Raw genomic sequence first — 23,112 nt, forward strand, 5'->3', positions numbered from 1 at the left:
TGGAGACGCCTCAGCAGTTTCCACTGCCACTGCTGCCTCCTGTCCTGCCCTGGCAGCATTTGATTCATAAGACGCGCCCAATTTTCAAAGTACAGTGGTACCTCAAGATACGAACCCCTCGTCTTACGAACAACCCGAGATACGAACCCGGGGTTCTTAAAATTTTCGCCTCTTCTTACGAACTTTTTTCATGTTACGAACCCCAAACCCGAACTTCCGGGTTCGGCGTTCGCCTGGCTGTCACCTTTTAAAACAGCCGGGGGGCTTCACAGCAGCCTCCAGAAGCCGAACCCGAATGTTCGGGTTTGGCGTTCGGCTTCGGGAGGCTTCTGGGAATCCCCCCGGCTGTTTTAAAAGGTGACAGCCGGGCGGCGGGGCTTCTCGGCGGCGGTGGCAGGTTGGTAAGACGGAAAACGTTCGGGTTCGGGAGCCCACTTTGGGTTTTTTTCTGGGAGGGAGGGCAGGAGGTCCGGCGCTGGGGGAGGGAGTCAGGAAGGTCCTCCTGCTCCCCCACCAGCGAAAAACCATAAAGACGGTCTGCCGCCGCATGACGGGCAGGGCGGAGCAGCCTGGAGCAAAGGGAGTCTGAAACCGCCGGCGGCTTCAGCTTCCCATTGCTCCGCGGGCGGCGGCAGACCGCCTTTGTATTTTTGGCTGGGGGGGAGCAGGAGGCGCAGGATCGGGCCGGCGGCGGGCGTGAGGCGAGGCAGCAGGTCTGCATCCTGGGCAAGCGGGCGGCGGGCGAGGAGGCGCGGCCGAGCAAGACGGGGAGGGCAGCGAGACGGGGCGGGCAGCGACTGGGGGCGGCAGCGGTGGCGGCGATGCTGTGTCCGACTCGGGGCTGGTGGCGCCCGACGCAGTGGGCAACATTGTCGGCTGCTCCGGGCCGCTCCCGGAAGCGGCCATGGGAGGGCGAGCTGCCTCAGGGAGGAGGAGGATCGGGCGGGACCATGTGGGGGCTGGAATTTCTCCGCTGGGAAGAAGCGGCGATGGATCCTCTGTCTACCTTTGTCGGCTGCCCCAGGCCACGGGGGCGAGGATGAAAGGGCGGAAGGCGTGCTCGGCTCTGCCGCTCCAGCCCCTTTTGATCGGCACGGGAGGCAGGAGAGGACCGGGCGACCGGAGAAGCAGCGCCCCTCGCCCCTGTGGCCCGGAGCAGCCGACAGAGGTAAGCGGATGATCCATCGCCGCTTCTTCCCAGTGGAGAAATTCCAGCCCCCACCTGGTCCCCTCCGATCCTCCTCCCTGAGGCAGCTCGCCCTCCCATGGCCGCTTCCTCCACCCTCCATCGCAAGCCCTCGCCACCACAGCCAACGCGCGCTGCGATCTTCAAGCCCGGCTCCCGGCCAAGCGGCTGCCTTCCGTCACTGAGCCTGGCTTGCCCGGAAGATCGTAGCGCGCGTTGGCTGCGCCGGTGAGGGAAGCCAAGCCGGCAGCAACGTCGTCGCCGCCGCAGCCAACGCGCGCTACGATCTTCCGGGCGAGCCAGGCTCAGTGACGGAAGGCAGCCGCTTGGCCCGGGATGCTGGGCCGAAAGGAGCCGGGCTTGATCCACTGATCCTGGCTGGCTTGGCTTCCCTCGCCGGCGCAGGCAACACGCGCTGCCATCTTCTGGGCGAGTCAGGCTCAGTGACGAAAGGCAGCGGCTTGGCCCGGGATGCTGGACCGAAAGGAGCCGGGCTTGATCCACTGAGCCTGGCTGGCCCAGAAGATGGCAGTGCGTGTTGCCTGCGCCAGCGAGGGAAGCCAAGCCAGCCAGGCTCAGCGGATCAAGCCCGGCTCCTTTCGGCCCAGCATCCTGGGCCAAGCGGCTGCCTTCCGTCACTGAGCCTGGCTCGCCCGGAAGATCGTAGCGCGCGTTGGCTGCGGCGGCGGCGACGTTGCTGCCGGCTTGGCTTCACTCGCCGGTGCAGCCAATGCGCGCTACGATCTTCCGGGCAAGCCAGGCTCAGTGACGGAAGGCAGCCGCTTGGCCCGGGATGCTGGGCCGAAAGGAGCCGGGCTTGATCCGCTGAGCTGATGTTCCCCGGTGCGTCGGGTGCCGCCAGCCCCGAGTCGGACGCACCCTCGCCGCTGCGCCCAGCCGCTGCCCGCCCCGTCCTAGCCGGAGCCTGAGCCGGTCGGTCGCGCCTCCTTGCCCGCCCGCCCGCCAGCCCAGGATGCAAACATGAAAAACGTGGAGGTTGGTGAACAAAGGCCAGAACTTTCGGCTTCTGGGTAGATGGGAGGAGCTAAGCGGTGGGAGGAATCAATGCCGCTGGGCTGGTAACATCTCCCCAATGTAAAAAGCCGCTGGGCTGGCTTAGCTCCCCCTTTCCAGCCCGAGGCCAAAAGAAAAACGCGGAGGCTGCAGGAGTCGGGATGTGTGGAAGAGGTCCGCGGGAGAACTGGGGGGACCCCAGCCCACGCCTGCTGCTTGCTCTCCCGGAAAGACCCCAGCCCACACCTTTGGGAGCTTCCCAGCCGGGTCCCTTCCACGGGGCAGTGGCCACGGCTCCCCCCAGTTCTCCCGCTGACCCTTTCCACACACGCATACCATCCCCACCCTCCGTGCCGCCGGTTGGCTGTCATCTTCTAAAGAAGCAAGAAGAGGAGGAGGAGCTGGGCGCCGGTGGTGGTGGAGGAAGGCGCCCAGCTCCTCCTCCTCTTCTTGCTTCTTTAGAAGATGACAGCCGGCCGGCGGCGTGGAGAATGTGGCTCGGAGGCTGGGAGGGAGGCGGAATACAGGAGGAGGAGGAGGGAGGCCAGGAGGGAGAGGGGGAAGGAGGGAGGGAGGAAATCAGAGAAGACGCACGTACAAACCGCCCGTGCGTTTCCCTCCCTTCCCTTCCAGTCATTGCAAGCCAGACAGTAACTGTTGACTTTTCCGTGAATCCACCCACGAGGCTCCCTCTGGGCAGCCTGCGCTGTCTCCCCCCGTCTCCCCCCCTCCACCCTCACCCGAACAAAATCCGAATGCCGGCGAAAATGAGGCAAAAGGGGTGAATTTTGGGCTGGCACGGATTAATCGCTTTTCCATTGATTCCTATGGGAAACTTTGTTTCGTGTTACGAACTTTTCACCTTATGAACCTCCTCCTTTCACCAATTAAGTTCGTATCATGAGGTATTACTGTACTTTTTAAAGATAAAAAGGTGTGTCTTATACACCAAAAATATTGTAAAACTACATAAATGTTATGTACATGATTCTGACATGATAAAACATCTAGCATTAACTGACATCCCTTCCCCAAACTGGCCTAAAATGAGTTTTATTGTTTGAATTTTTTGACTAATAATAAGAATATATTCCAAAACAAGTACTCTATTGAGTTTTGAGATATCAAAAGCTTTAGCTAAAGTTTACTCAGTGGCTTGGTTTCATGGATTTGTATTGTAACTTAATTGCCTGTAGAATCTGGTGGTTTGTTTGCTTCAGGGTTGAATTCACAGCAAGCACTAGTTTTGAGCATATCTTGTATATTTGTTTGCTTTTTTTTTTTTTTTACAGCAAATGGGTTAAATGCCACAATTTCACGGTGGTATAACTAGTTTTAAAAACAAAAAGCCATTTGCTTAAGGCAAAGCAGTTGCTTAAGGCAAAAATGGACATAGTACATTTTAAAAAAATGTTTTATTCAGGAAGGTAGAATGGTGTGTAGTGAGAATGGGCAACTTTCTTTTACTATACATGGAAACTGTTTGGTAATTAAATATCCAACACAGAGAAACTTATGTACAGATGTGTATAATATGAGAATAGCCCAGAAAGGAATGCACCACATTTTTTTTCTCAGCCTACAGTAATGGTACAAATGTGAAACTTTAGATATACATTATTTGAATTGTCAGGAGTGCATGGGTAAATTTTGCATTTCTTCAGACAGATAGCGTAGCTGCAGCAGTGTTTTGAAATGGCGTTTGTAAGTGATATACGTTACAAGCAGTGTGTTGTCATTAAATTTCTCACCGGGGAGAAAGAAACTGTTGGGAACATTTACAAACCTTTGTGTACAGTTTATGGAGAATCTGCATTCGACAGAAGTACGGTTAGTCACTGGGCACAGAGGGTGAGGCCATTAGAAGGTGGTTCGGCAGAGCTCCAAGGCTTGATGACCAGAACAAGGAGTGGTACTGACAGGGCATACACACCCTTATGTCTTGCTGGAGGAAGGCCATAGAATGGATGGAGATTATGCGGAAAAATAGGGAGTGTAGAAGAAACATCATTCTTTCTTGTGTGTAAGTTTCATTGTGTTCAATAAATAATTGTTGAAGAAAAAAATGTGGTGCATGATATACGAGGGCGTATTTCCAAACAAACAATTGCATGTTTTAATTCTAAAAAATGTAAAAGAAATGCAATCGGAAACAAGGCTGAAATTAAAAATTTTCACCTGATGTATAGGATAGAAAATTTGAACAGACCTCCTGCTGCTAAGCACAAAAATAAGATTGGTTTATTACTGCAATATAGTAATATATTAATCCCAAGAACAACTGTGTGTATTAATCAGGGAAAAAAGTTAGGAATGTAGTGTATATATAATAGGAAAGTTTTAATTCTTTTAGATTATTGTAACTCCTAGTGACTTCAGAAAACCTGGTCTCCTTAGATAGACCTGGGCAAGGGGTGGCCCGCGGGCTGCATCCGGCCCGCCCGCTGTCTGTGACTGGCCCGCCCACTGTGACCGGGCTTTCTTGAAAGAACTGGCATTGTAACGGGAGTTAAGTGGATTCGAGCCCAGATAATCGCCATCTCCTCTGGCTGATAGTAGTTCTTCTTCCTCCTCCTCCTCATCCTTTCACCTCTCCGCTCTTTTGGCATTTTTACTACCGCCGGCGACCCTGACATTCCCTGACAAACCACCGCCAACCACAGAACCTTGCCCTTGACCCGCCTCCAGCAATCCGTCACCGGCTACAACACTTCTGCGAACTGGCACATCTGGAGAAGGGGCTGGCTGATTTTAAAAAATTCTTCCTGCAGGCATAGTGGTGAGTAAGGAACTTGTCCTTTAGCTCCTGGTGGGTAGCCGCGACCTCGTCCTCTTCCTCCGATTCCAAATACTTGTCCCTCATATTTGTGCTGCTGGAGGTGAGCAGCCTGTTCCTGTTTACTGCTCGGCTCTTGAATTGCTCCTGCCTCAGCTCGGCCTCCTCCTCGTCCCCAGTCGCTCTCCCACCCTCCATCTTCTCCATCCCGACCAGGCATTGGGCTTCCTGTGACCTGGCGCTTCTTCCAAGGCAATATGATGAAAGGAAGAAAGAGGGAGAGAGAAAGGGAGGGAGGGAGGGAGAAAGAGAGCGATAGGAGCTCAACTATTTAAGTGACATTTTGATATTGATATAGTCCCCCATTCCAAGGTCACTGTTATAGACACACAGTATTTTATTTTGAAATTCTCTGAGGCAAACTACGGTGGGTTTTTAAAAAACCAAAATATTGTATCTTTACTGCAGATTAAGATCAGCAAAAGAATATCAATCATCCAATTTCTTAATACACTTTAATTTTCATGTCTCTCAACTGTGTAAAAACCTTTGGTAGCTTATAATTAAAAAGAAAAATAACAAGTATGAAAAGAAAAATGCAGGCTACTGAAAAACCACATGCTTTCTCCTCTTTGGCAAGAGTGGTGGAAATTTGAGGAGGGATGATTGATTATTAAATATGGATTGACTATGCAATGATGGTAAAATATATATTTAGATGTTGTTTAATATTAGGATGTATTAATTTGTAAAATTGGATTAGAATTTTAGAACTACAATTACATAGGTAAAATTAATGGAAGATACATAGGATAAATAAGTGGTTAATAAAATGTACTGTATGATTTTATGACTTTACATTACGAAATTAAAATATGCTTGGAAATGTAGAAGATTGATGAAAGTTAATAATAGTAAATACTAAGTGCTTGAAAATTAATTGGAAATATTGAATGATCTTGGAAATATTGAATGATATTATGGAAAAGTAAATATGGAAATATATTAATTGATGCATTCGTGTTCAGATAGATTTTCATAGTATTATTAGATTACTATAATACTATGATAAATATTTAAGAAATGAAGATTTTAAAGCATGGATATATTAATAGTTGTGTTTTTGGTTTTGCTGGTTTTAGTAATAGATTTTGGGTTTTTTTATTATTAATTTCTTTTAATAAAAAAGAAGGGAATTCCCCCCCCCCCCCCATTAATTAGGAAAAGTTTGTATAAAAGTTTTTAGTTTCTTTTAAGAAGAATGTATAAGAAGGAGGAGTAGGCATGGCGGCCTATCAGATATGGGGTAGAACTGAGTTAATTATATTAGTCCGGCCCTCTAAAACCATCCCAATTTCTCATGCGGCCCCATGGCAAAATTAATTCCCCACCCCTGCCTTATATGATTTGGTCTTCAGTGGTCTTCAGTGCCAACCAGCATGATCGAGGCAAGAGCATTTGTGTATTATAGAACCTGAATCCAGAAAGCTCTGTGCTATCCATCTGCATATTATAATGTCTAATGGAAGCATAAAATTATAGGAAGCTCCTAGTGAAAACATGGAGATTCTTTACAGGCGGTCCTCACTTAACGGTGGTAATTAGGGTGGCAATTTTGTCACTAGGTGATAATGCCGCAGTTTGGGTTAACTTCATTAGGTGAATCTCACATGGTCATTAGATCATGTGATTGCTATTTATGACTTTTTAAAGTGTGTGTGTATGTGTGTGTGTGTAGATTTATTTGTTTATCAACTTTGAGAAAGACAAAAATGTATACAATTGTTACCAGTTTCTACAATCTCTTTAAAATGGTTGATCTTGGATTTATAAGAGCTTTAGAAGTCTGTATGACACATTGCCAACAATAGTTCCCCCTCAGTTTATTTAACAAGTTTTAAGATTGACTGCATAGTCATTGTTTTACAAAAAGAAGCATTCATCTTCTACCACGATAATCCCAAGTGTAAAATGCCTATGCTGTATGTCAACTGGAATGAAATTTTATCAGAAACTGCTTAGTTATTGTTCCAAGGGAATGTTGGATCTTGACTAAAGCCAATCTGTTTTATATATTTTAAAATGATCAGTTAATCATAGCATATCTCTGCTTAAGATCAGTTTGACAGCTAGTATTCTTTCCTTTCCCCCTTTTAGCTTTATACTTCTGACATGCAATATCACAGTTAACAGTTGTGTGATGTGTCATTGCCTGAAGAGTCATTATTTATATCCACACAAAGTTGGGAATTCTCAGCTATCAGCTTCTTGGGTTTTTTCAGCTACAGATAATGATCTAGCTCCTCCTTGTGGCACTTTGCTAGACCTGCAAAAGCAAAATGTTAATCTGAGTTTTCTAATGTGGTGAACAGAGGGCAAAGAAAATAATCCTTCTCCTCTCTGAATAATAGAATAAAACACTTATGATCTATAGCACTTTCCTCTAATTACAGTGGATTATAATGCTCAGGCACCACAATAGACTGTATATTATGAGGATCACAGTTCAATTTATCTGGGCATAGCCAATGGATAGAATTGATCTTTACATTAGAGAACTCCTGTTTTGCGGAGTATGCAATAGAATAATATATATTCTATATTTTCTCTCTCTCTTTCTCTGTCCCATCCATCCAGTCAAGGCAGTTTATAGTTTTATATAAAAAAAAACCCTAAGCCTAAATAAATATAATACTATTTTATACTGTCCTGATTGCTTATTTTTGTCATGAATTTATAACAGGAAAAACAGAAAAATACCCACATTCAGAATGAGACAAGAATATGTAAAATGATGTAGGCGATGGGATTTTAGCAGTGCCTACACATTATCGAACATTGGAAAGACCATGGGCATGATGCCTGTTTAGCAGCCAAGTTACACTTCTAAAAACAATTGATTTCCCCCCCTCAATATTTTCATTTCTTTATCTCCCAGTTTATATTTTTTCATTCTCTTTCATGAATGCATGTTTCCTCCTTCCTTCATGCTGAAAGAAGTATTCATTTGTATCCAATTTGAGAATAAATCAGTTTAATACTTTTCTTTTTAATGAATGAAAATCTTGCAACAATTCTTTTTTGTTGGGTACAGATATAAACACTATTTTTTAAATTCCCAAGACAGTTCATTAATGTTATATCAGAAATAGTCCATTCGTTTTCATTTAATTATCTTGTACTACTGCAGTATAGAATGAAAATTTTCAATTATAGAAGACATCGTCCCTCTTGATTTATGATATAGTCTGTTAAATAAAACAAAAGATTCACAACTTTTTATCTAACACACTTTGTTTCCTTCTTGTCTCTTCTTTCCACTTAGCTCAGGGTCAATCATCACAAAAAGCTTTGATGATATGAATTAGTGACAAGTGACAGAGCCAAGACAATTCAACAATTCCTATGAATTGAAATTACTTTAATCTGCCATAAACCTAGGAAACATTTGGTCTCAAATAATTGACTTGAGCTCAGGAATGTTACATTTATTTTGGCTAATTGACTGTTTAAGTGTTCCCTTTATTTATTTATTTTGAGCAGTGTATATTCTTTCCCTTGTGTAATATTCTAATCGATATTTCCTTAAGTACAAGAAGGAAAGGAAAGAAGGGAGGGAGGGTGGCAGGAAGGATGGAAGGAAGGGAGGGAGGGAGGGAAGGAGGGAGGAAAGAAAGAAAACTTATGACCACAATTGATACCAAAATTTGGTTGGAGCATTATTGAAACATTGTCAAGTGATTTTCACCACATTTTACAAGTTGGCTACCCAGCCAGTCACCTGACCACCAAGCGATGCTCACCTGAAGTCACACACATCTGACCACCAAGCCACATCCACCAAATAAGCCATGCCCACAGAACAGGTAGGAATTTTTTTTAGATTTCACCATAAGCTCTTAACTTTTGAAAGGGGCATGTCTACCAGATAGCTTTCTATTTCTGTTTGAATAAACAATTAATAATGCAATAATGAGGATCATACTGATTATTTTGAAAAATATTGAAAAAAATAACTTTTCTTGTTAATAAGCTGACTTAATTATTACATGCCTACTTCTATTAAAAAGAAAGATGTTAAAGTTCATGAAAAAACAGCAAATGATTCAGTCTGCAAGTCTTAATTATAGATAACACAAGTATAAAATCTTTTGAGACTCATGTTTCACAGTGGTCTAGTTACCTAATTGCTTTCAGTATGTTCAAGTAAGTAGAACATAACAAAAATAATTGCAGAAACAAGAGGGAATATTGAGATTTTACAGAATTAAAAAATATATGTGCATCTATTATAATAATTGTCTTTAATTTATAAACTACTACTGAAATACAGTATAACTTGGAAACAGGTAAAAAATGCATGACTAAATGCTGCAGAAATAAGCCCAATCGGGCTTTTGAGTGCATAGCAAAAAGATCAAGCACTTATTTCAGGATTCAATTAATGTCCGGTCAGTGGCCCACCCCTGCATACACATTTCAATTACACTTTGATATTAAACATTTTATACAAACAGAAAAATGTTACTTCTACAGAAAGACATTCAGAGTATTAGTCACTGGCAACTCTCAGGATGGCATCATCTTTAAAATATCACAAAGTTTAACAAAATTTTATGTCCCAAAAGTTGGGCATTGATTTTGATTCCACTTTTTAAAAATTTCTCTATAGTTCCCAGTTGGCTAGATAGCCACTTTCCAGATTTCCTGTCCTTTTGTCCTCTTTAAGTTATCTCAAGCAATCCGTTTTATACTTCTTTCGGCAACAAACACCAGCTTCTATTTTTTCTATCTTCTCCAGCACATAATCTTACACCTTCCTTCCCAGGTGACTTCGACCTTCAATAAGCAATCCATCCATTTATGGCTGCCAAGGCTAGGATGATGAATTGTTTCCCAGCTGCCACTGGTTGGGACCCCTAAGGGATTTGTCACTCTACCCAGGAGTGAACATCCTCACCCTGCCTGAACATTGAGCTGCCTCTCGCTCATCCTGCTCCCTCGTACCCGAGTGACAAAGTGCAGGGGATCAGCTCCAGATGAGCCATGTCTCCCAAAGCCGCTGCCTTTGGAGCCACAACAGGTGAGAGGCAGGCACAGTGACTGTTATGTTCAGGCAGGGCAAAGGGGGAGAATGGCTCCAGCTCTATTCCACCACGCCAGCAAAGAAGCATAGAGGTTCCAGCCCATCTGCCCCATGAATGAAGCGGGTGACATGAAATAGACCTGCCGTCCCTTCACCTGCCCTCCATGCACAAAAATGAATTGGTTCCTGCCCTGAACTCCTAGCCGCTTCCGTGCTAATGCGGTCCTGATCAACTATGCTTCTTTGCTGTTCTCAGAACTGAAGCCAAGAAGGAGAGATGGGTGGCTGTGAGGGCAACAGCACTCCAGGACAGCATAGCCCTCCCAGTCCCAGAGTACAGTACTTTCTTTCTTCTCCCACCACTGAGAAGAGAGAAAGAAAGAGAACGAAAGAAAGAAAGAAGGAAGGAAGGCAAAAAGAAAGAAAGAGGAAAGGAGAGAGCGAGAGAGAGACAAAGAAAGAAAGACAAATAGATAGGATGGGACAAGAGGAAAAAGGAAAGGAAAAAAGGAAAGGAAAGTACGAAAGGAAAGAAGGAAAGGGGAGAGGAGGGGAGGAAAGGAAAGAATAGAACAGGGGAAAGGAATAGAACAGGGGAAAGGAAAGTTAAGGGACGGAGGGAGGGAAGGGAGGGAGAGCAGGAGAGAAAAGGAAAAGGAGAGGAGAGGGGAAGGAAGGGAAGGGAAGACAGGAGAGGGGATGAAATGGGAGGGAAGGAAAGAGAAGGAAAGGAAAGGAAAAAGGAAAGGAAAAGAGAAAGGGATGGAACAGGAAATAAAAGAAAGGAAAGAAGGAAAGGAAAGAGGGAGGGGAGGGGAAGGGAGAGAAAGAAAGGAAAAGAAAGAAGGAAAGGGGGAAGGGAAGGGAGGAGAGCGTATGGATAGAGACGAAAGCACTGATGGGCTATCAAAATTTTTACTACCACACTGTGGGCTTGGCTTATGCATTTGTTTCAACATCTTTCAGTGCAAATTGGGTGTTCTTGGGTGGAGTTCCAAATTTTGCTACCGGTACTGCGTACCTGCGTACCTTAGGAGCCCATCACTGGGTGAAAGGAAAGGAAAGAAAAGGAATGGAACAAGGGAAAGGAAAGGAAAGAAAAGAAAAGAAGGAAATAAAAGAGGGAGCAACATCAGCAAGCCACTGTCAGTCTGCTTCACTTTCTTCACTCAGATTGACCATGTTTCTTCAGAGAAAGAACACAAAAGAGGTTTCAGGCTATGTGCCTGGACCAGGCACTTTCTCTCAAGTCTTCCACTTGGAGGCCTCGCAGAAACAGACAGGTGGGCCTGAAAGGCATCTGAGCTGTCCCCACTAGTGGTCTGCAGGATTTAAAATTATGAATTTGGTGGTCCCTGAGGCCCCAAAGGTTGGAGACCCCTGGTCTATCATACTCTTGAGCAAATCATGTGAGCCATTTCCTCTTTTCAGTGGTCCATGAAAGTATATCTATAATATGTAGATAATGAACAATATTTTTACAGATCTGTAAATACCTTGAAGCTGGGTGTGACAAGGAATGACTGGGAGAGGCGGGGCCAGGCAAAGTACCCCTTGATGTGAGTTGACCACACCCACTCAGTCATGTAACCACAAAGTCACTCCTACCTGGTCACATGGCCATCAAGCTGCTCTCACCTGGTCACATGATTGTCAAGCCACTCCCACAAAATTAAGGCACACTCACAGAGTGGCAGCAAAAAAAATTTTTTCCCGAACCCATACATGATCTGCATCATCATTCCTGTTATTTGCATGCTAGATGTAGGAGTACACATGAGTTTATTTATGTATTGGCTTGCAAAGAATTTATTTCAAAATAGAATAGTAGAAGAGCTCACTGGAATTTACAAAGCTATGTTCTCACTTTGCTTTGCCCTATTATTTCTTACACTATAACTGGAATCTGAAATATAAAACGGTAACTTAAAAGCATTAGGCAATTATCAGCTGTTGCTACTGATAATTCTATTTTAAAATAGAAGCCAGAAATGGAAGATACTTTTTAAACAACTACCACATCTGGAATGCAAATGACAGCAGCAATGAAAGTCAACAGTGAAGTATGTGAACTATGTATAAGAGGCATGGAAGTGCTTTTTTCAAACTGCACAAGCTATTGTAAGTACTGTACTTTGTATGAATGAGTTAGTAAAAATAGAAAGAAGCAACATATTTTATAGTTTTGAACACAGGTTATATGTTAAGTTATGAAAGTCACTAGGAAGTCCAATTTATTTATTTATTTTTATGTATTCAATTTGCATGCCCACCCATCTCAAACAGGTAATTCTGGATGGGAGTAATCATAAAATCAAGTAGCACCAATTAAAAATCACAATACAGAATGAAGAATTGTTATGTTTGACTCATGTGACATCAGAAATACAACCAGGGGTAAAATGCTCCCGGTTCTGTCAATCATTGGACAGCTGGTTGCAAAGGCAGCGCGAGGCCCCGCCTACCCACCCAGATGCCATCATTTCAGGTCTTTTACCCTATGTATATGCACAGAATGCTTTGCGCATGCACAGAGGGTAAAAGAACCCAAATGGTGGCATCTGGACCGGTGGGCGGAGTCTTGTGCTGTCTTCACGACCAGCTCTCCGACAACTGACAGACACGAACGAACCGGGAACATTTCGCCCCTGAATACAACCCATACTTAAATTACTGAGAGGCAGAGATACTATTATCCAAATCAAAGGACTATCAAATTATAGGAAATCTTGAGAAAAATGTTTGCAAGCTTAAACATAAAGCTGTACTGTACTTGCTTAACCTTCTCACAAGTTAATCAAGGATAGAATCTTACAAACATAAGGATATCTGGCTCCAACAGCCCTCAATTCTGAGTAGCTAGTAAATGAGGTCTGATTTCCTTGATACACACTTGGGTGACTGGTCATTAATAACTTGTGATTGTGAACCACCCAGAGTTACTTAACACGGCTAGGCATATAAATCTTTAAAATCAACTGACAAATCAATTAATCAATTAATCACCCAGTGAACTTCCATGGCTTATAATAAACATGAAGTTGGGTCTCTATTCTGCCAGCCCAGCACCGTAAGGACTATTTCATCATTATTTGGTCAATTTATTATCTATTATTTCAGGGAATCCCAGAACAGCTTACTCCTCCCTGTCTTAATTCTTGTTGCTAAGAAAATATGAAGTTAAATTTAAAAACACTGTCCTAGGGAAAGTTTAAAAGCTGCTATAAATATACATGTTGTGAGCCATTGTGTGAAATCTTGAGACAACACAATTGATAGTCTTTCTTTGACTTATGTTCTTTAGTCCAGCAAATTGTTTACTATATTTCACTTTATTTGAGACCTTGTTGCTACAAGTAGTAAATAAAACAGAAGCCTGTTTTCTGAAAAGGGTAAATGTTAACTCACTGTATGTGTTAATTTGGTTCTGTGTATCTTACATGGGACTAAGGTTTTAGTGAATGCAGTTCATTATGCAAAGTTTGCAAGATTGGTATATAATTTTGTTGCTGTTTTTGTCCATTTCACTTACCGTAATTGAATGTAAATTTATGCTAATAATAGAATCCATAATAGAAACCATTATTTAAGCATTGTGACTTTTTTGTATGCGTATTTTTACAGACCTCCATAGACATTTCAAAACATTAAAAAATAAAACAAGTAACAAAGCAAATGAAACTCTTACTGGAAGAAACAGTTGTGTGACTTTTTTCCCCAAATGCCATACATAAATAAGCGTTATCACTTTTTAAATTGTTTCAGAATAGAATATTTTAGGGATTTCCTTATGAAATTTGTATCTGTCACAATCCAAGCATTCTTTTAGCACCCCACAGTAATTATAAGGGGTGGGAGAAGCACTGAAAGTAAAACAGTCATGATAAAACCTAAAATAAAACAATAAACAAAATCCTGACCTCAGTAATTCAAGATCATAAATCACACAGTCATCCTATCATTCACCCTAGACTCTATGAAGCAACTTTATTTTCAGAAGTTTCCAGACAGCCAAAACTACAAGAGCCAACTTGTAGATTTCTCATGGGAAATTATTCCATAGCAGTGCCAATGAGCCTCTGTTCCATATCCATTCAACTGCTGGATCACTAGCAGTTTCTCAGTTTCAGCAGGACATGCAACCTAGATGTGCTGCTTGTAAGTGGAGACCAGAAAGCTAAAGTTAGAAATATTGCCCATGCATCTGCTGATATAATCTACAGAGGAATTATTTAGCCTGTCATTCATATCTCAACAACTGTCTGATTTGGTTCAGCAAGCAAATGGGACAGGTACAGACTTTAATGGATAGGTAGGACTACATAAAAAAGAATTGCATCCAGCCTGCCTTCCATTGGCAATCTGTATACAGTGATCCCTCGATTTTCGCGATCTCGTTCTTCGCGAAACGCTATATCGTGATTTTTCCACCCGATGACGTCACTCTCTTCCTTCCTTTCTCATCTTTCTTTCTCTCTCTCTTTCTCTATCTTGCTTCTTCCTCTCTCACACTCTCTTCCTCTCTCTCTCATCTCTTTCTTTCCTTCTCTCTCTCTTTCTCTATCTCTCCCCCTCTTGCTGGCGGTGGGTGGGTGGGCGCGCGCATCAGCGAGGAGCCGGGGTTTCCCCTTTGCGTGGGCGGCGGGGAAACCCAGATCTTCGTCTGCTCACTGCTGCTGCGGCCGCCCAGCAGCTGATCTGCTCGGCGGCAGCAGCGAGGAGCCGAATCGGGCTTTCCCCTTTGCTTGGGCAGCGGGGAAACCCCGATCTTCGTCTGCTCGCTGCTGCTGCAGGCAGGCAGGTGGCGGACAAGCGGCGGGCGGACAAGCAAGGCGGCGGACAAGCGGCGGGCGGACAAGCGGCGGGCAGGCGGCGGACAAGCGGCGGGCGGACCAGCGGCGGGTGGGCGGGCAGGCAGGCGGCGGACAAGCAGCGGGCGGACAAGCGGCGGACAAGCGGCGGGCGGACAAGCGGCGGGCAGGCAAGCGGCGGACAAGCGGCGGGCGGACAAGTGGCGGGCGGACAAGCGGCGGGCGGACAAGCGGCGGGCAGGCAGGCGGCGGACAAGCGGCAGGTGGACAAGCGGCGGGCGGACAAGCGGCGGGTGGACAAGCGGCGGGCGGACAAGTGGCAGGCGCGGCAACAGCGAGGAGCCGAAGATCGGGGTTTCCCCTTTGCGTGGGCGGCGGGGAAACCCCGATCTTCAGCTCCTCGCTGCTGCGGCGCTGCCGAGCAGATCAGCTGCTGGGCGGCGGAAGGAACCTTCCTTGTGTCTTCCCAGGTGCGGAAGTAAAAACACCATCTGTGCATGCGCGACCATGGAAAAAGGGCGCGCATGCGCAGATGGTGTTTTTACTTCCGCACCACTATATTGCGAAAAATCGAGTATCGCGAGGGGTCTTGGAACGTAACCCTCGCGATACTCGAGGGATCACTGTACTACATAAACCAGAAAGAGAGCAGAGAAAATATCTATAGACCCCTCACAACCTGAGCATAATCTCCCCTCAGGATACCGCTATAGAGCATTGCATGCCAAAACTAGTCACAAAGCTAGTTTTTCCTCCTGTGCCATCATCCTGCTAAACATAATTCTCACAGCATTGTCTCATTTCTCATCTTTTCTCATTCTCTCATTTTTTCTACTATCTTATTATAATTAAACAACTGCTGTTTGTAACTTATGATTAATGATTGTAACTATGATTTGTGTTCTATGACATAACTTGCTGTTTATATATGCCCTGTGAGCCTATGCACTGGAGACAAATTTCTTGTGTGTCCAATCACATTTGGCCAATAAAGAATTCTACAGTATTCTGTGCTGTTCTATTCTGTTCTATTCTATTCGTACAGTGAAAATTGCAGTGAGTGAGGGGGGTTGGTGCAGCAGTGAGGTTTACCACTGCTGCCTGTCACTACCACTCCCTGTCATTGCTGCCGCCATTCGCCACTGCTGGGGAAGTCTGGATCAGCCTCTTGGAATACTTCCATCAATCGCCACTGTTCACTGCTGTTGCCTATTGCTGCTGCCCACATTTGGCAGCAGCAATCAGCAGCCATTGACAGTGGGAGTGGCAAATGGCAGTGATGATTGGCAGTGATTGGTGGCTAGAACATCTGATCAGCAGCATTCTGGGAGGTTAGTCCAACCACTGATGAGCTGTTTGGCATCGAAGACTACAGCCTTCCATATGGTGAACACCCCCATCCCAGAGTACTGCGATCATCTGTTCTAGCCACCAATCACTGCGGTCATTTGCCTCTGCCACTGTCAATTGCCTCTGCCACTGTCAATTGCCACCAATTGCTGCTGCTGAACCAATCTCCTCCCTCCATCACAACATTTGCTCTATAAGCTGCACAGACATTTTTTCCTACTTTTTTTGGGGTGGGTGGGTGTCTTATAGTGCAAAAAATACAGTCGTTTGACTTAATCAAAATAAAGGAAGAAAATTATTTATTAATTTTGGCCAATCCATCGATTTATTTTAGTTGCTGTTTTCTAGTAACCTACTAGCTTTCTAGTAGCTTCTTTTCCAGGAAAGAGCAAAGTCACCCAAGTAATTGGAAGGTTACAAAAGCCATCTAAGTGGCCAACCATGAAAATTTAATTAACTGCATTAAATTCCCATTTCTAATATAGTCAGCTTAACCTAATCATACATTTCTGAATGAATAGTTATATTATTGGGATAGGAGAAATAGACAGAGTTTATTATGGTCAAAGGCAAGAAACACAAAACATAATGGGAATGCTATAATTGGCAGTGGATATACCACTGGGAAGTATCTAATTTTACAAGTAGCATAAAAATTAGGTAATTTCAAAGGAAGTAAATCTTTTTGTTTTGATAACAATATATATATATATTATATCAGCTCTCCAACATTTATGTGGGGAGAATATTTAAGCATTCTAAAGTCTTTGGAATTTAGAAACAGTTACATGATGCAAATATCTTGTAGATTTGAAGTTGCGGGGTGGGAGGTTTGTATGGTCAGGAAGACATTATTGTTGGGATTTGGTTTTGATATGTAGATTGAACATGATTGTATTTAAATACGAATTTGTACATATTTGCATATTTCTTATGAGTATTGGAATTCTGTTAAGCAGCATGCATGAACTTAGAGAAAGACAAATCATTCTAACATTTCTGTCTAGCTATCTTTTCAGTGATTGTAACATCTTTTCAGTGATTGTAACATCTTTTCAGTGATTATAACGTATTGATTATTTCCTAGTTTATTTGTGGGACAAGAAAGCAATTAATTTAAAGACTTTCTCCTCTCTCAGGGCACCTTTCCAGGTTGCCTTACTGCTAAATCTGGCTGGGGTAATCCTGTTACAGTTGGCACTAAGTTCAGTTAGCTTTTGGTGTTTGCTAAAGAGCTGCTTGCCAAGACTTTTGGCTGAACTTCTGCTACTGTGTCACTTAGCTTCTTTCTGTCTTTTGTTGCCATGCTTCTACGATATGGTTTTCATGTCTGTAATTTAGTATAGTTTTAATTTTTAAAGGGTTTGATGGATTTATTTGATTTACTCTAATCCACTTTATTTCTGAGGAATAGAGAACCAAAAATACTTACCTACAGGTGTATAGATTGTTCATTTGCTTCCAGGAAGCAAAGGTATCTGCAGAGCCAAGGTATGTAAGATAATAATAATAATAATAATAATAATAATAATAATAATAATAATAATAATTTATTAGATTTGTATGCCACCCCTCTCCAAAGACTCGGGGCGGCTCACAACAATAAAACAATATTACAATGAAACAAATCTAATATTAAAAACATATAAAACCCCATCATTTAAAACCATGCAGCACACTCATACCAAACATGAAATATAAAAGCCTGGGGGAGGTGTTTCAGTCCCCCCATGCCTGGCGATACAGGTGGGTCTTAAGTAATTTGCAAAAGACAAGGAGGGTGGGGGCAGTTCTAATCTCTGGGGGGAGTTGATTCCAGAGGTCCGGGGCCGCCACAGAGAAGGCTCTTTCCCTGGGGCCCACTAAATGACATTATTTAGTCGACGGGACCCAGAGAAGGCCAACTCCTTGGGACCTTATCGGCTGCTGGGATTCGTGCGGTAGAAGGCAGTTCCGGAGGTATTCTGGTCTGATGCCATGTAGGGCTTTAAAGGTCATTACCAACACTTTGAATTGTGACCAGAAACTGATCGGCAGCCAATGCAAGCCACGGAGTGCTGGAGAAACGTGGGTGAATCTGAGAAGCCCCACGATAGCTCTCGCGGCCACATTCTGCATGATCTGAAGTTTCTGAACACTTTTCAAAGGTAGCCCCATGTAGAGAGCGTTGCAGTAATCGAACATTGAGGTGATGAGGGAATGAGCGACTGTGAGCAATGACTCCATGTCCAAATAGGGCCTCAACTGATGCACCAGACGAACCTGGGCAAACGCCCTCCTCGCCACAGCTGAAAGATGGTATTCCAATGTTAGCTGTGGATCGAGGAGGATGCCCAAGTTGCGAACCCTCTCTGAGGGGGTCAATAATTCCCCCCCCGGGTAATGGACGGACAGATGGACTTGTCCTTGGGAGGCAAAACCCACAGTCACTCCGTCTTGTTAGGGTTGAGTTTGAGCTTGTTGACACCCATCCAGACCCCAACAGCCTCCAGGCACCAGCACATCACTTCCACTGCTTCATTGACTGGACATGCGGTGGAGATGTATAACTGGGTATCATCAGCATACGGAGTCTACAGAGAGGGACGGCATACAAATCTAATAAGTAAATAAATAAATACTGATGATACCTCACCCCATGCCTTTGGATGATCTAACCCAGTGGTTTCATGTAGATATTAAATAGCGGGGGGGAGAGGACCGACCCCTGAGGCATCCCACAAGGGAGAGACCTAGGACAGTGATTTTCAACGTTTTTTGAGCCGCGGCACATTTTTTACATTTACGAAACCCTGGGGCACATTGAGCGGGGGGGGGGGGGCTAAAAAAAGTTTGGACAAAAAAAATCTCTCTCTCTCTCTTCCTCCCCTTCGCTCTATTTCTTTCTCCCTCCCTCTTTCTCTCCCTTCCTTCCTCTTTCTTTCTCTCTCTCTCCATCCCTCTTTCTTTCTCTTCCTTCCTTCCTCTCTCTTTTGCTCTCTTTCTCTCTCCCTCCCTCCATGTCTTTCTCTCTCTCTCCTTCCCTCCCTCTCTTTCTCTCTCTCTCTTGCTTTCTTTCTCTCTCTTGCTCTCTCTCTTTCCCTCTCTTGTTCTCTTTCTCTCTTGCTTGCTCTTTCTCTCTCTTGCTTTCTTTCTCTCTCTCTCTTGCTTTCTCTCTCTCTTGCTTTCTTTCTCTCTGAGCTTCGCGGCATACCTGACCATGTCTCGCGGCAAACTAGTGTGCCCCGGCACACTGGTTGAAAAACACTGACCTAGAGGTTGACCTCTGACCCTCCACTAATACTGACTGTGATCGACCAGAGAGGTAGGAGGAGAACCACTGGAGGACAGTATCTCCCACTCCCAGCCCCTCCAGCCAGTACAGACGGATACCATGGTCAATGGTAGCGAAAGCTGCTGAGAGGTCAAGAAGCACCAGGACAAAGGACAAGCCCCTGTCCTGGGCCCGCCAGAGATCATCCATCAGCGTGACCAAAGGAGTTGGAGTCCCACCACCTTCTCAACAACCTTCCCCATAAAGGGAAAGTTGGAGACTGGACAGTAGTTATTAAGCACGGCTGGGTCCAGGGAAGGCTTCTTGAGGAGGGGGTGCACAAGTGCCTCCTTATAAGGAGCCGGGAAGGACCCCCTCCCCAAGGAAGCGTTGACAATCTCCTGGACCCAGTTCTGTGTCACCTCTCGGCTGGCCGAAACCAACCAAGAGGGACACGGATCCAGTAAACAGGTGGTGGAACTCACAGCTCCAATGGCCTTTTCCACTTCATCAGGTGTCACCAAGTCAAACTCCTCCCAGACAGATGGACAAAGATGAGCCCCAGTCACCTCGACTGACTCATTGTCAGCCGATACTGCTATGCAATTGGAGTCAAGGTCCGCCCGGATCCGAGTGACTTTATCAGCAAAAAATGAGTTAAATTCCTCAGCACTGCCCTGCAAGGGCTCCCTAACTCCCCCCTGATTCAGAAGGGAGAGGGTCACCCTAAACAGAGCAGCCGGGTGGGATTCCACTGATGCAATTAAGGCGGCATGGTACGTGCATCTTGCCGCCTTGAGCGCCACTTTGTAGGTCTTAATAAAAGCTCTTACAAGTGTTTGATTGGATTCGGACTTACTCTTCCTCCATCGCTTCTCTAGATGTCTCTTCTGGCATTTCAACTCCCAGAGCTCCTCTTTGAACTATGGAGCTCTACGGGGTCTGGTGCCACAGAGAGGTCGCAACAGCGCAATTTGGTCAAAAGCCTCTGCTGCAGCCCTATTCCAGTAAGATACTGTACATCTTATATTTGTTTTCTTGTCCTGTGTGGATAAAATGTTTTTTCCCTAGAAAACACTGATACAACTGGTTTGCACATGGTTCTTATGAAAATAAACACAAGAATGAATCAAGTAAAAACATTATATGCAATGTTTCCAGTGTAAGTCTCAGATCAGACTGAAATTTTCAAAAAATTTCTTGGCAGTGTTGAAGGGGCTTTTTTCCTGATCACAATGATAGTGATGTTTCATTGTATAATAAAATGAATCATTCAAGGTTAAAATGCAGAAAACTGGCACAGAGGCTGATTTTAAAAAGTAAAAAAACCATTCAAGTTTTACTTTTTGATGGTAACTCTTTAAATTGGAATGTGCTTTATAGAGCTCTACTCACATGTAAGCCAACGTAAGTCTTTCTAAATTTTACTGTGTTTTTTTTCTCTCTCTCTTCCTGTTTCCCTTCTCTCTACTCTACAGATTTACACTGACTGGGCTAATCATTATCTAGCAAAATCTGGCCACAAACGGTTGATCAAAGATTTGCAACAGGACATTGCAGATGGAGTTCTACTAGCAGAAATCATTCAAATTATTGGTAAGTCTCATACATTTAGCCAAAACCGGAGAGCTGGCTTCTGGGTTAGAGTATAAAACACAATAGAACTAGACCAAAACGTTGTGAGAGATGAGCATTAGATAGTTATGATTCAGTCTCTTTATTACTTTCTATATACTGTATACTTATTTTCAAAAATAGGCAATGCTTCCTAATTTTTTTAAATGTTCAGAAATTTTGATAAGGGTTTGCCTAAATCTATTTGTATGTGGTTCATCCCCTTTATAACCCAAGGATTGCGTTTCACACACTTGGCAGACTAAAGTGAATGCTTCATTAAGCCATGTGTCTCCAGTGTGTGCATTTTATTAACTGGAGCGGTTTATACTTTCTGAAATGACTTGAAACTGTATCTTGATCCCACAAAAACAATTGTGGAAGATTTCATGTCAGCAGTCCTTCGGCAGGGTCTGGAGAATTAGCAGCAACATTCTCCGCACTTCCACTTTGCATGAGGGAAGGAATTGCCGCTAACAAGAAAGACTGTTATTGTACATTTCAGCGTGCTGGGAGCAAAGTTCAGTATGTGCAAAATACTTGTGTGCCTATTTGCTTTGTCTCATCTTGTCTTGTTGCCTATTCTCAGACATGGTTATTTTTTTAAAAAAGCTTCACTGCTTTCTTTTAGCAAATGAAAAAGTTGAAGATATCAATGGTTGTCCTCGAAGCCAATCTCAAATGGTAAGAATTAAATGTATGTCTGTATGTATATATCTGTGAGCATGTGCGCACATTCATTTTGTAAATACAGTATGTACATTACAGTATATTGATAACTGTCACATTTGCATTATTCTTTATGTGTATTCCTAGGAAATACATATCAGAAAATTGTTTAGGGGATATCAAGAACTTAAGGAAGAAACATAATTGATACTTGCAAATAGATTGTCACTGTGCTCTTTTCCTAAATTTCTGTGTCTTTCAGATTTACACAGATCATTTCTTTCCAGAACTGCCTTTTAAATAGTAAATTGCAGAACCAATTTTAAGTGGAGCCTTTGTGTCTGGACTACTGGTTTGAAATACTGGGGTTTGCCAACTTTTAATGAATATAAATAGTCTTGCTACTTGTCCACAATATAGTCCAGTGAAATAGTCTGACTGCAGAGCACTTTTTGAATCACTTGCTATTCCTGCTAGAAGAAATGAACCTAAAGAACGCATTGAAATACAGTTTATCATCTGAGGAAAAATCATCTACCATCCAGAATGAGTTTTAATTTTTGTAGCATTTTAAAATTACTAACATTTATGACTATAGAATAAATAATGGAAATGATGCTTGGTTTTTTTTCCTCACTTAGTTCCTTTAGTTAATCTACTTTATATTGTTGCTGGGGTTGTTGTTTTTTTGATATTTTTAAAGCTTCTATTGATTTATTTTAATTGCTTAGATATTTCTTCTGTTAACCACTAACTGTTTGGTAGATATTTGAGAAAAGAGCCTGTTACATTCATTCTCTCACAGGAAGCTGCTAAAATTAACTCTTTACTGCAAGAAGGTGAGGAGTTATTGCTTGCTAAAGCACACTCAACAGTAGATGTTATTTTCTTTAAAAGATTATTTATTCAAGAGCTTTCTTTAACCTTGATTTTTCTATCATTTATATTGTTTTCAAAGTGTCTTACGAAATAGGTTTTGCTCCCACTGTATCACTGCATTACATCAGAGGTCAATAATATATTGCCAGTAGATGTCATAACTGACCTTTATTATTATAAAACCATTTAAAAAAATAAAAACAGCTGACCATTAGTAAGACTCAAAATCTCACGAGATGTGAAAAGAAATTTCCCTTCACATAATAAGAATCAGGGATTTCACAATACTTAGGTATTATGGTAAGCCCCCCAAAGGTGCTTTTCAAGGGGCAACTTGACTTCCTTGTTTTTCTTTGTCATGTTATTGTGAGAGATTGGATGGGAGGGAGAAGTAAAATTGCTGTAATTTCAAATCTCATGAAATTTTGAGTCCCTGTCCCATTGCATGAACATTATGCAATACTTCCTGGTAGT

At 43.5% G+C, this 23,112-nt stretch overlaps 1 protein-coding gene across 1 annotated transcript in view; it reads left to right on the forward strand.

The window, feature by feature from the left end:
* NAV3 (neuron navigator 3) overlaps nucleotides 1-23,112 on the forward strand; it is a 491,922-nt gene that overhangs the window by 249,093 nt on the left and 219,717 nt on the right. The window contains exons 2-3 of the mRNA XM_070755761.1: nucleotides 20,955-21,072; nucleotides 21,722-21,774. Coding sequence (XP_070611862.1) covers nucleotides 20,955-21,072; nucleotides 21,722-21,774 — 171 coding nt within the window. The remainder of the gene's footprint in view (nucleotides 1-20,954; nucleotides 21,073-21,721; nucleotides 21,775-23,112) is intronic.

The sequence above is a fragment of the Erythrolamprus reginae genome, chromosome 6 (assembly GCF_031021105.1).
Source record: "Erythrolamprus reginae isolate rEryReg1 chromosome 6, rEryReg1.hap1, whole genome shotgun sequence".
Lineage (NCBI taxonomy): Eukaryota > Metazoa > Chordata > Lepidosauria > Squamata > Dipsadidae > Erythrolamprus > Erythrolamprus reginae.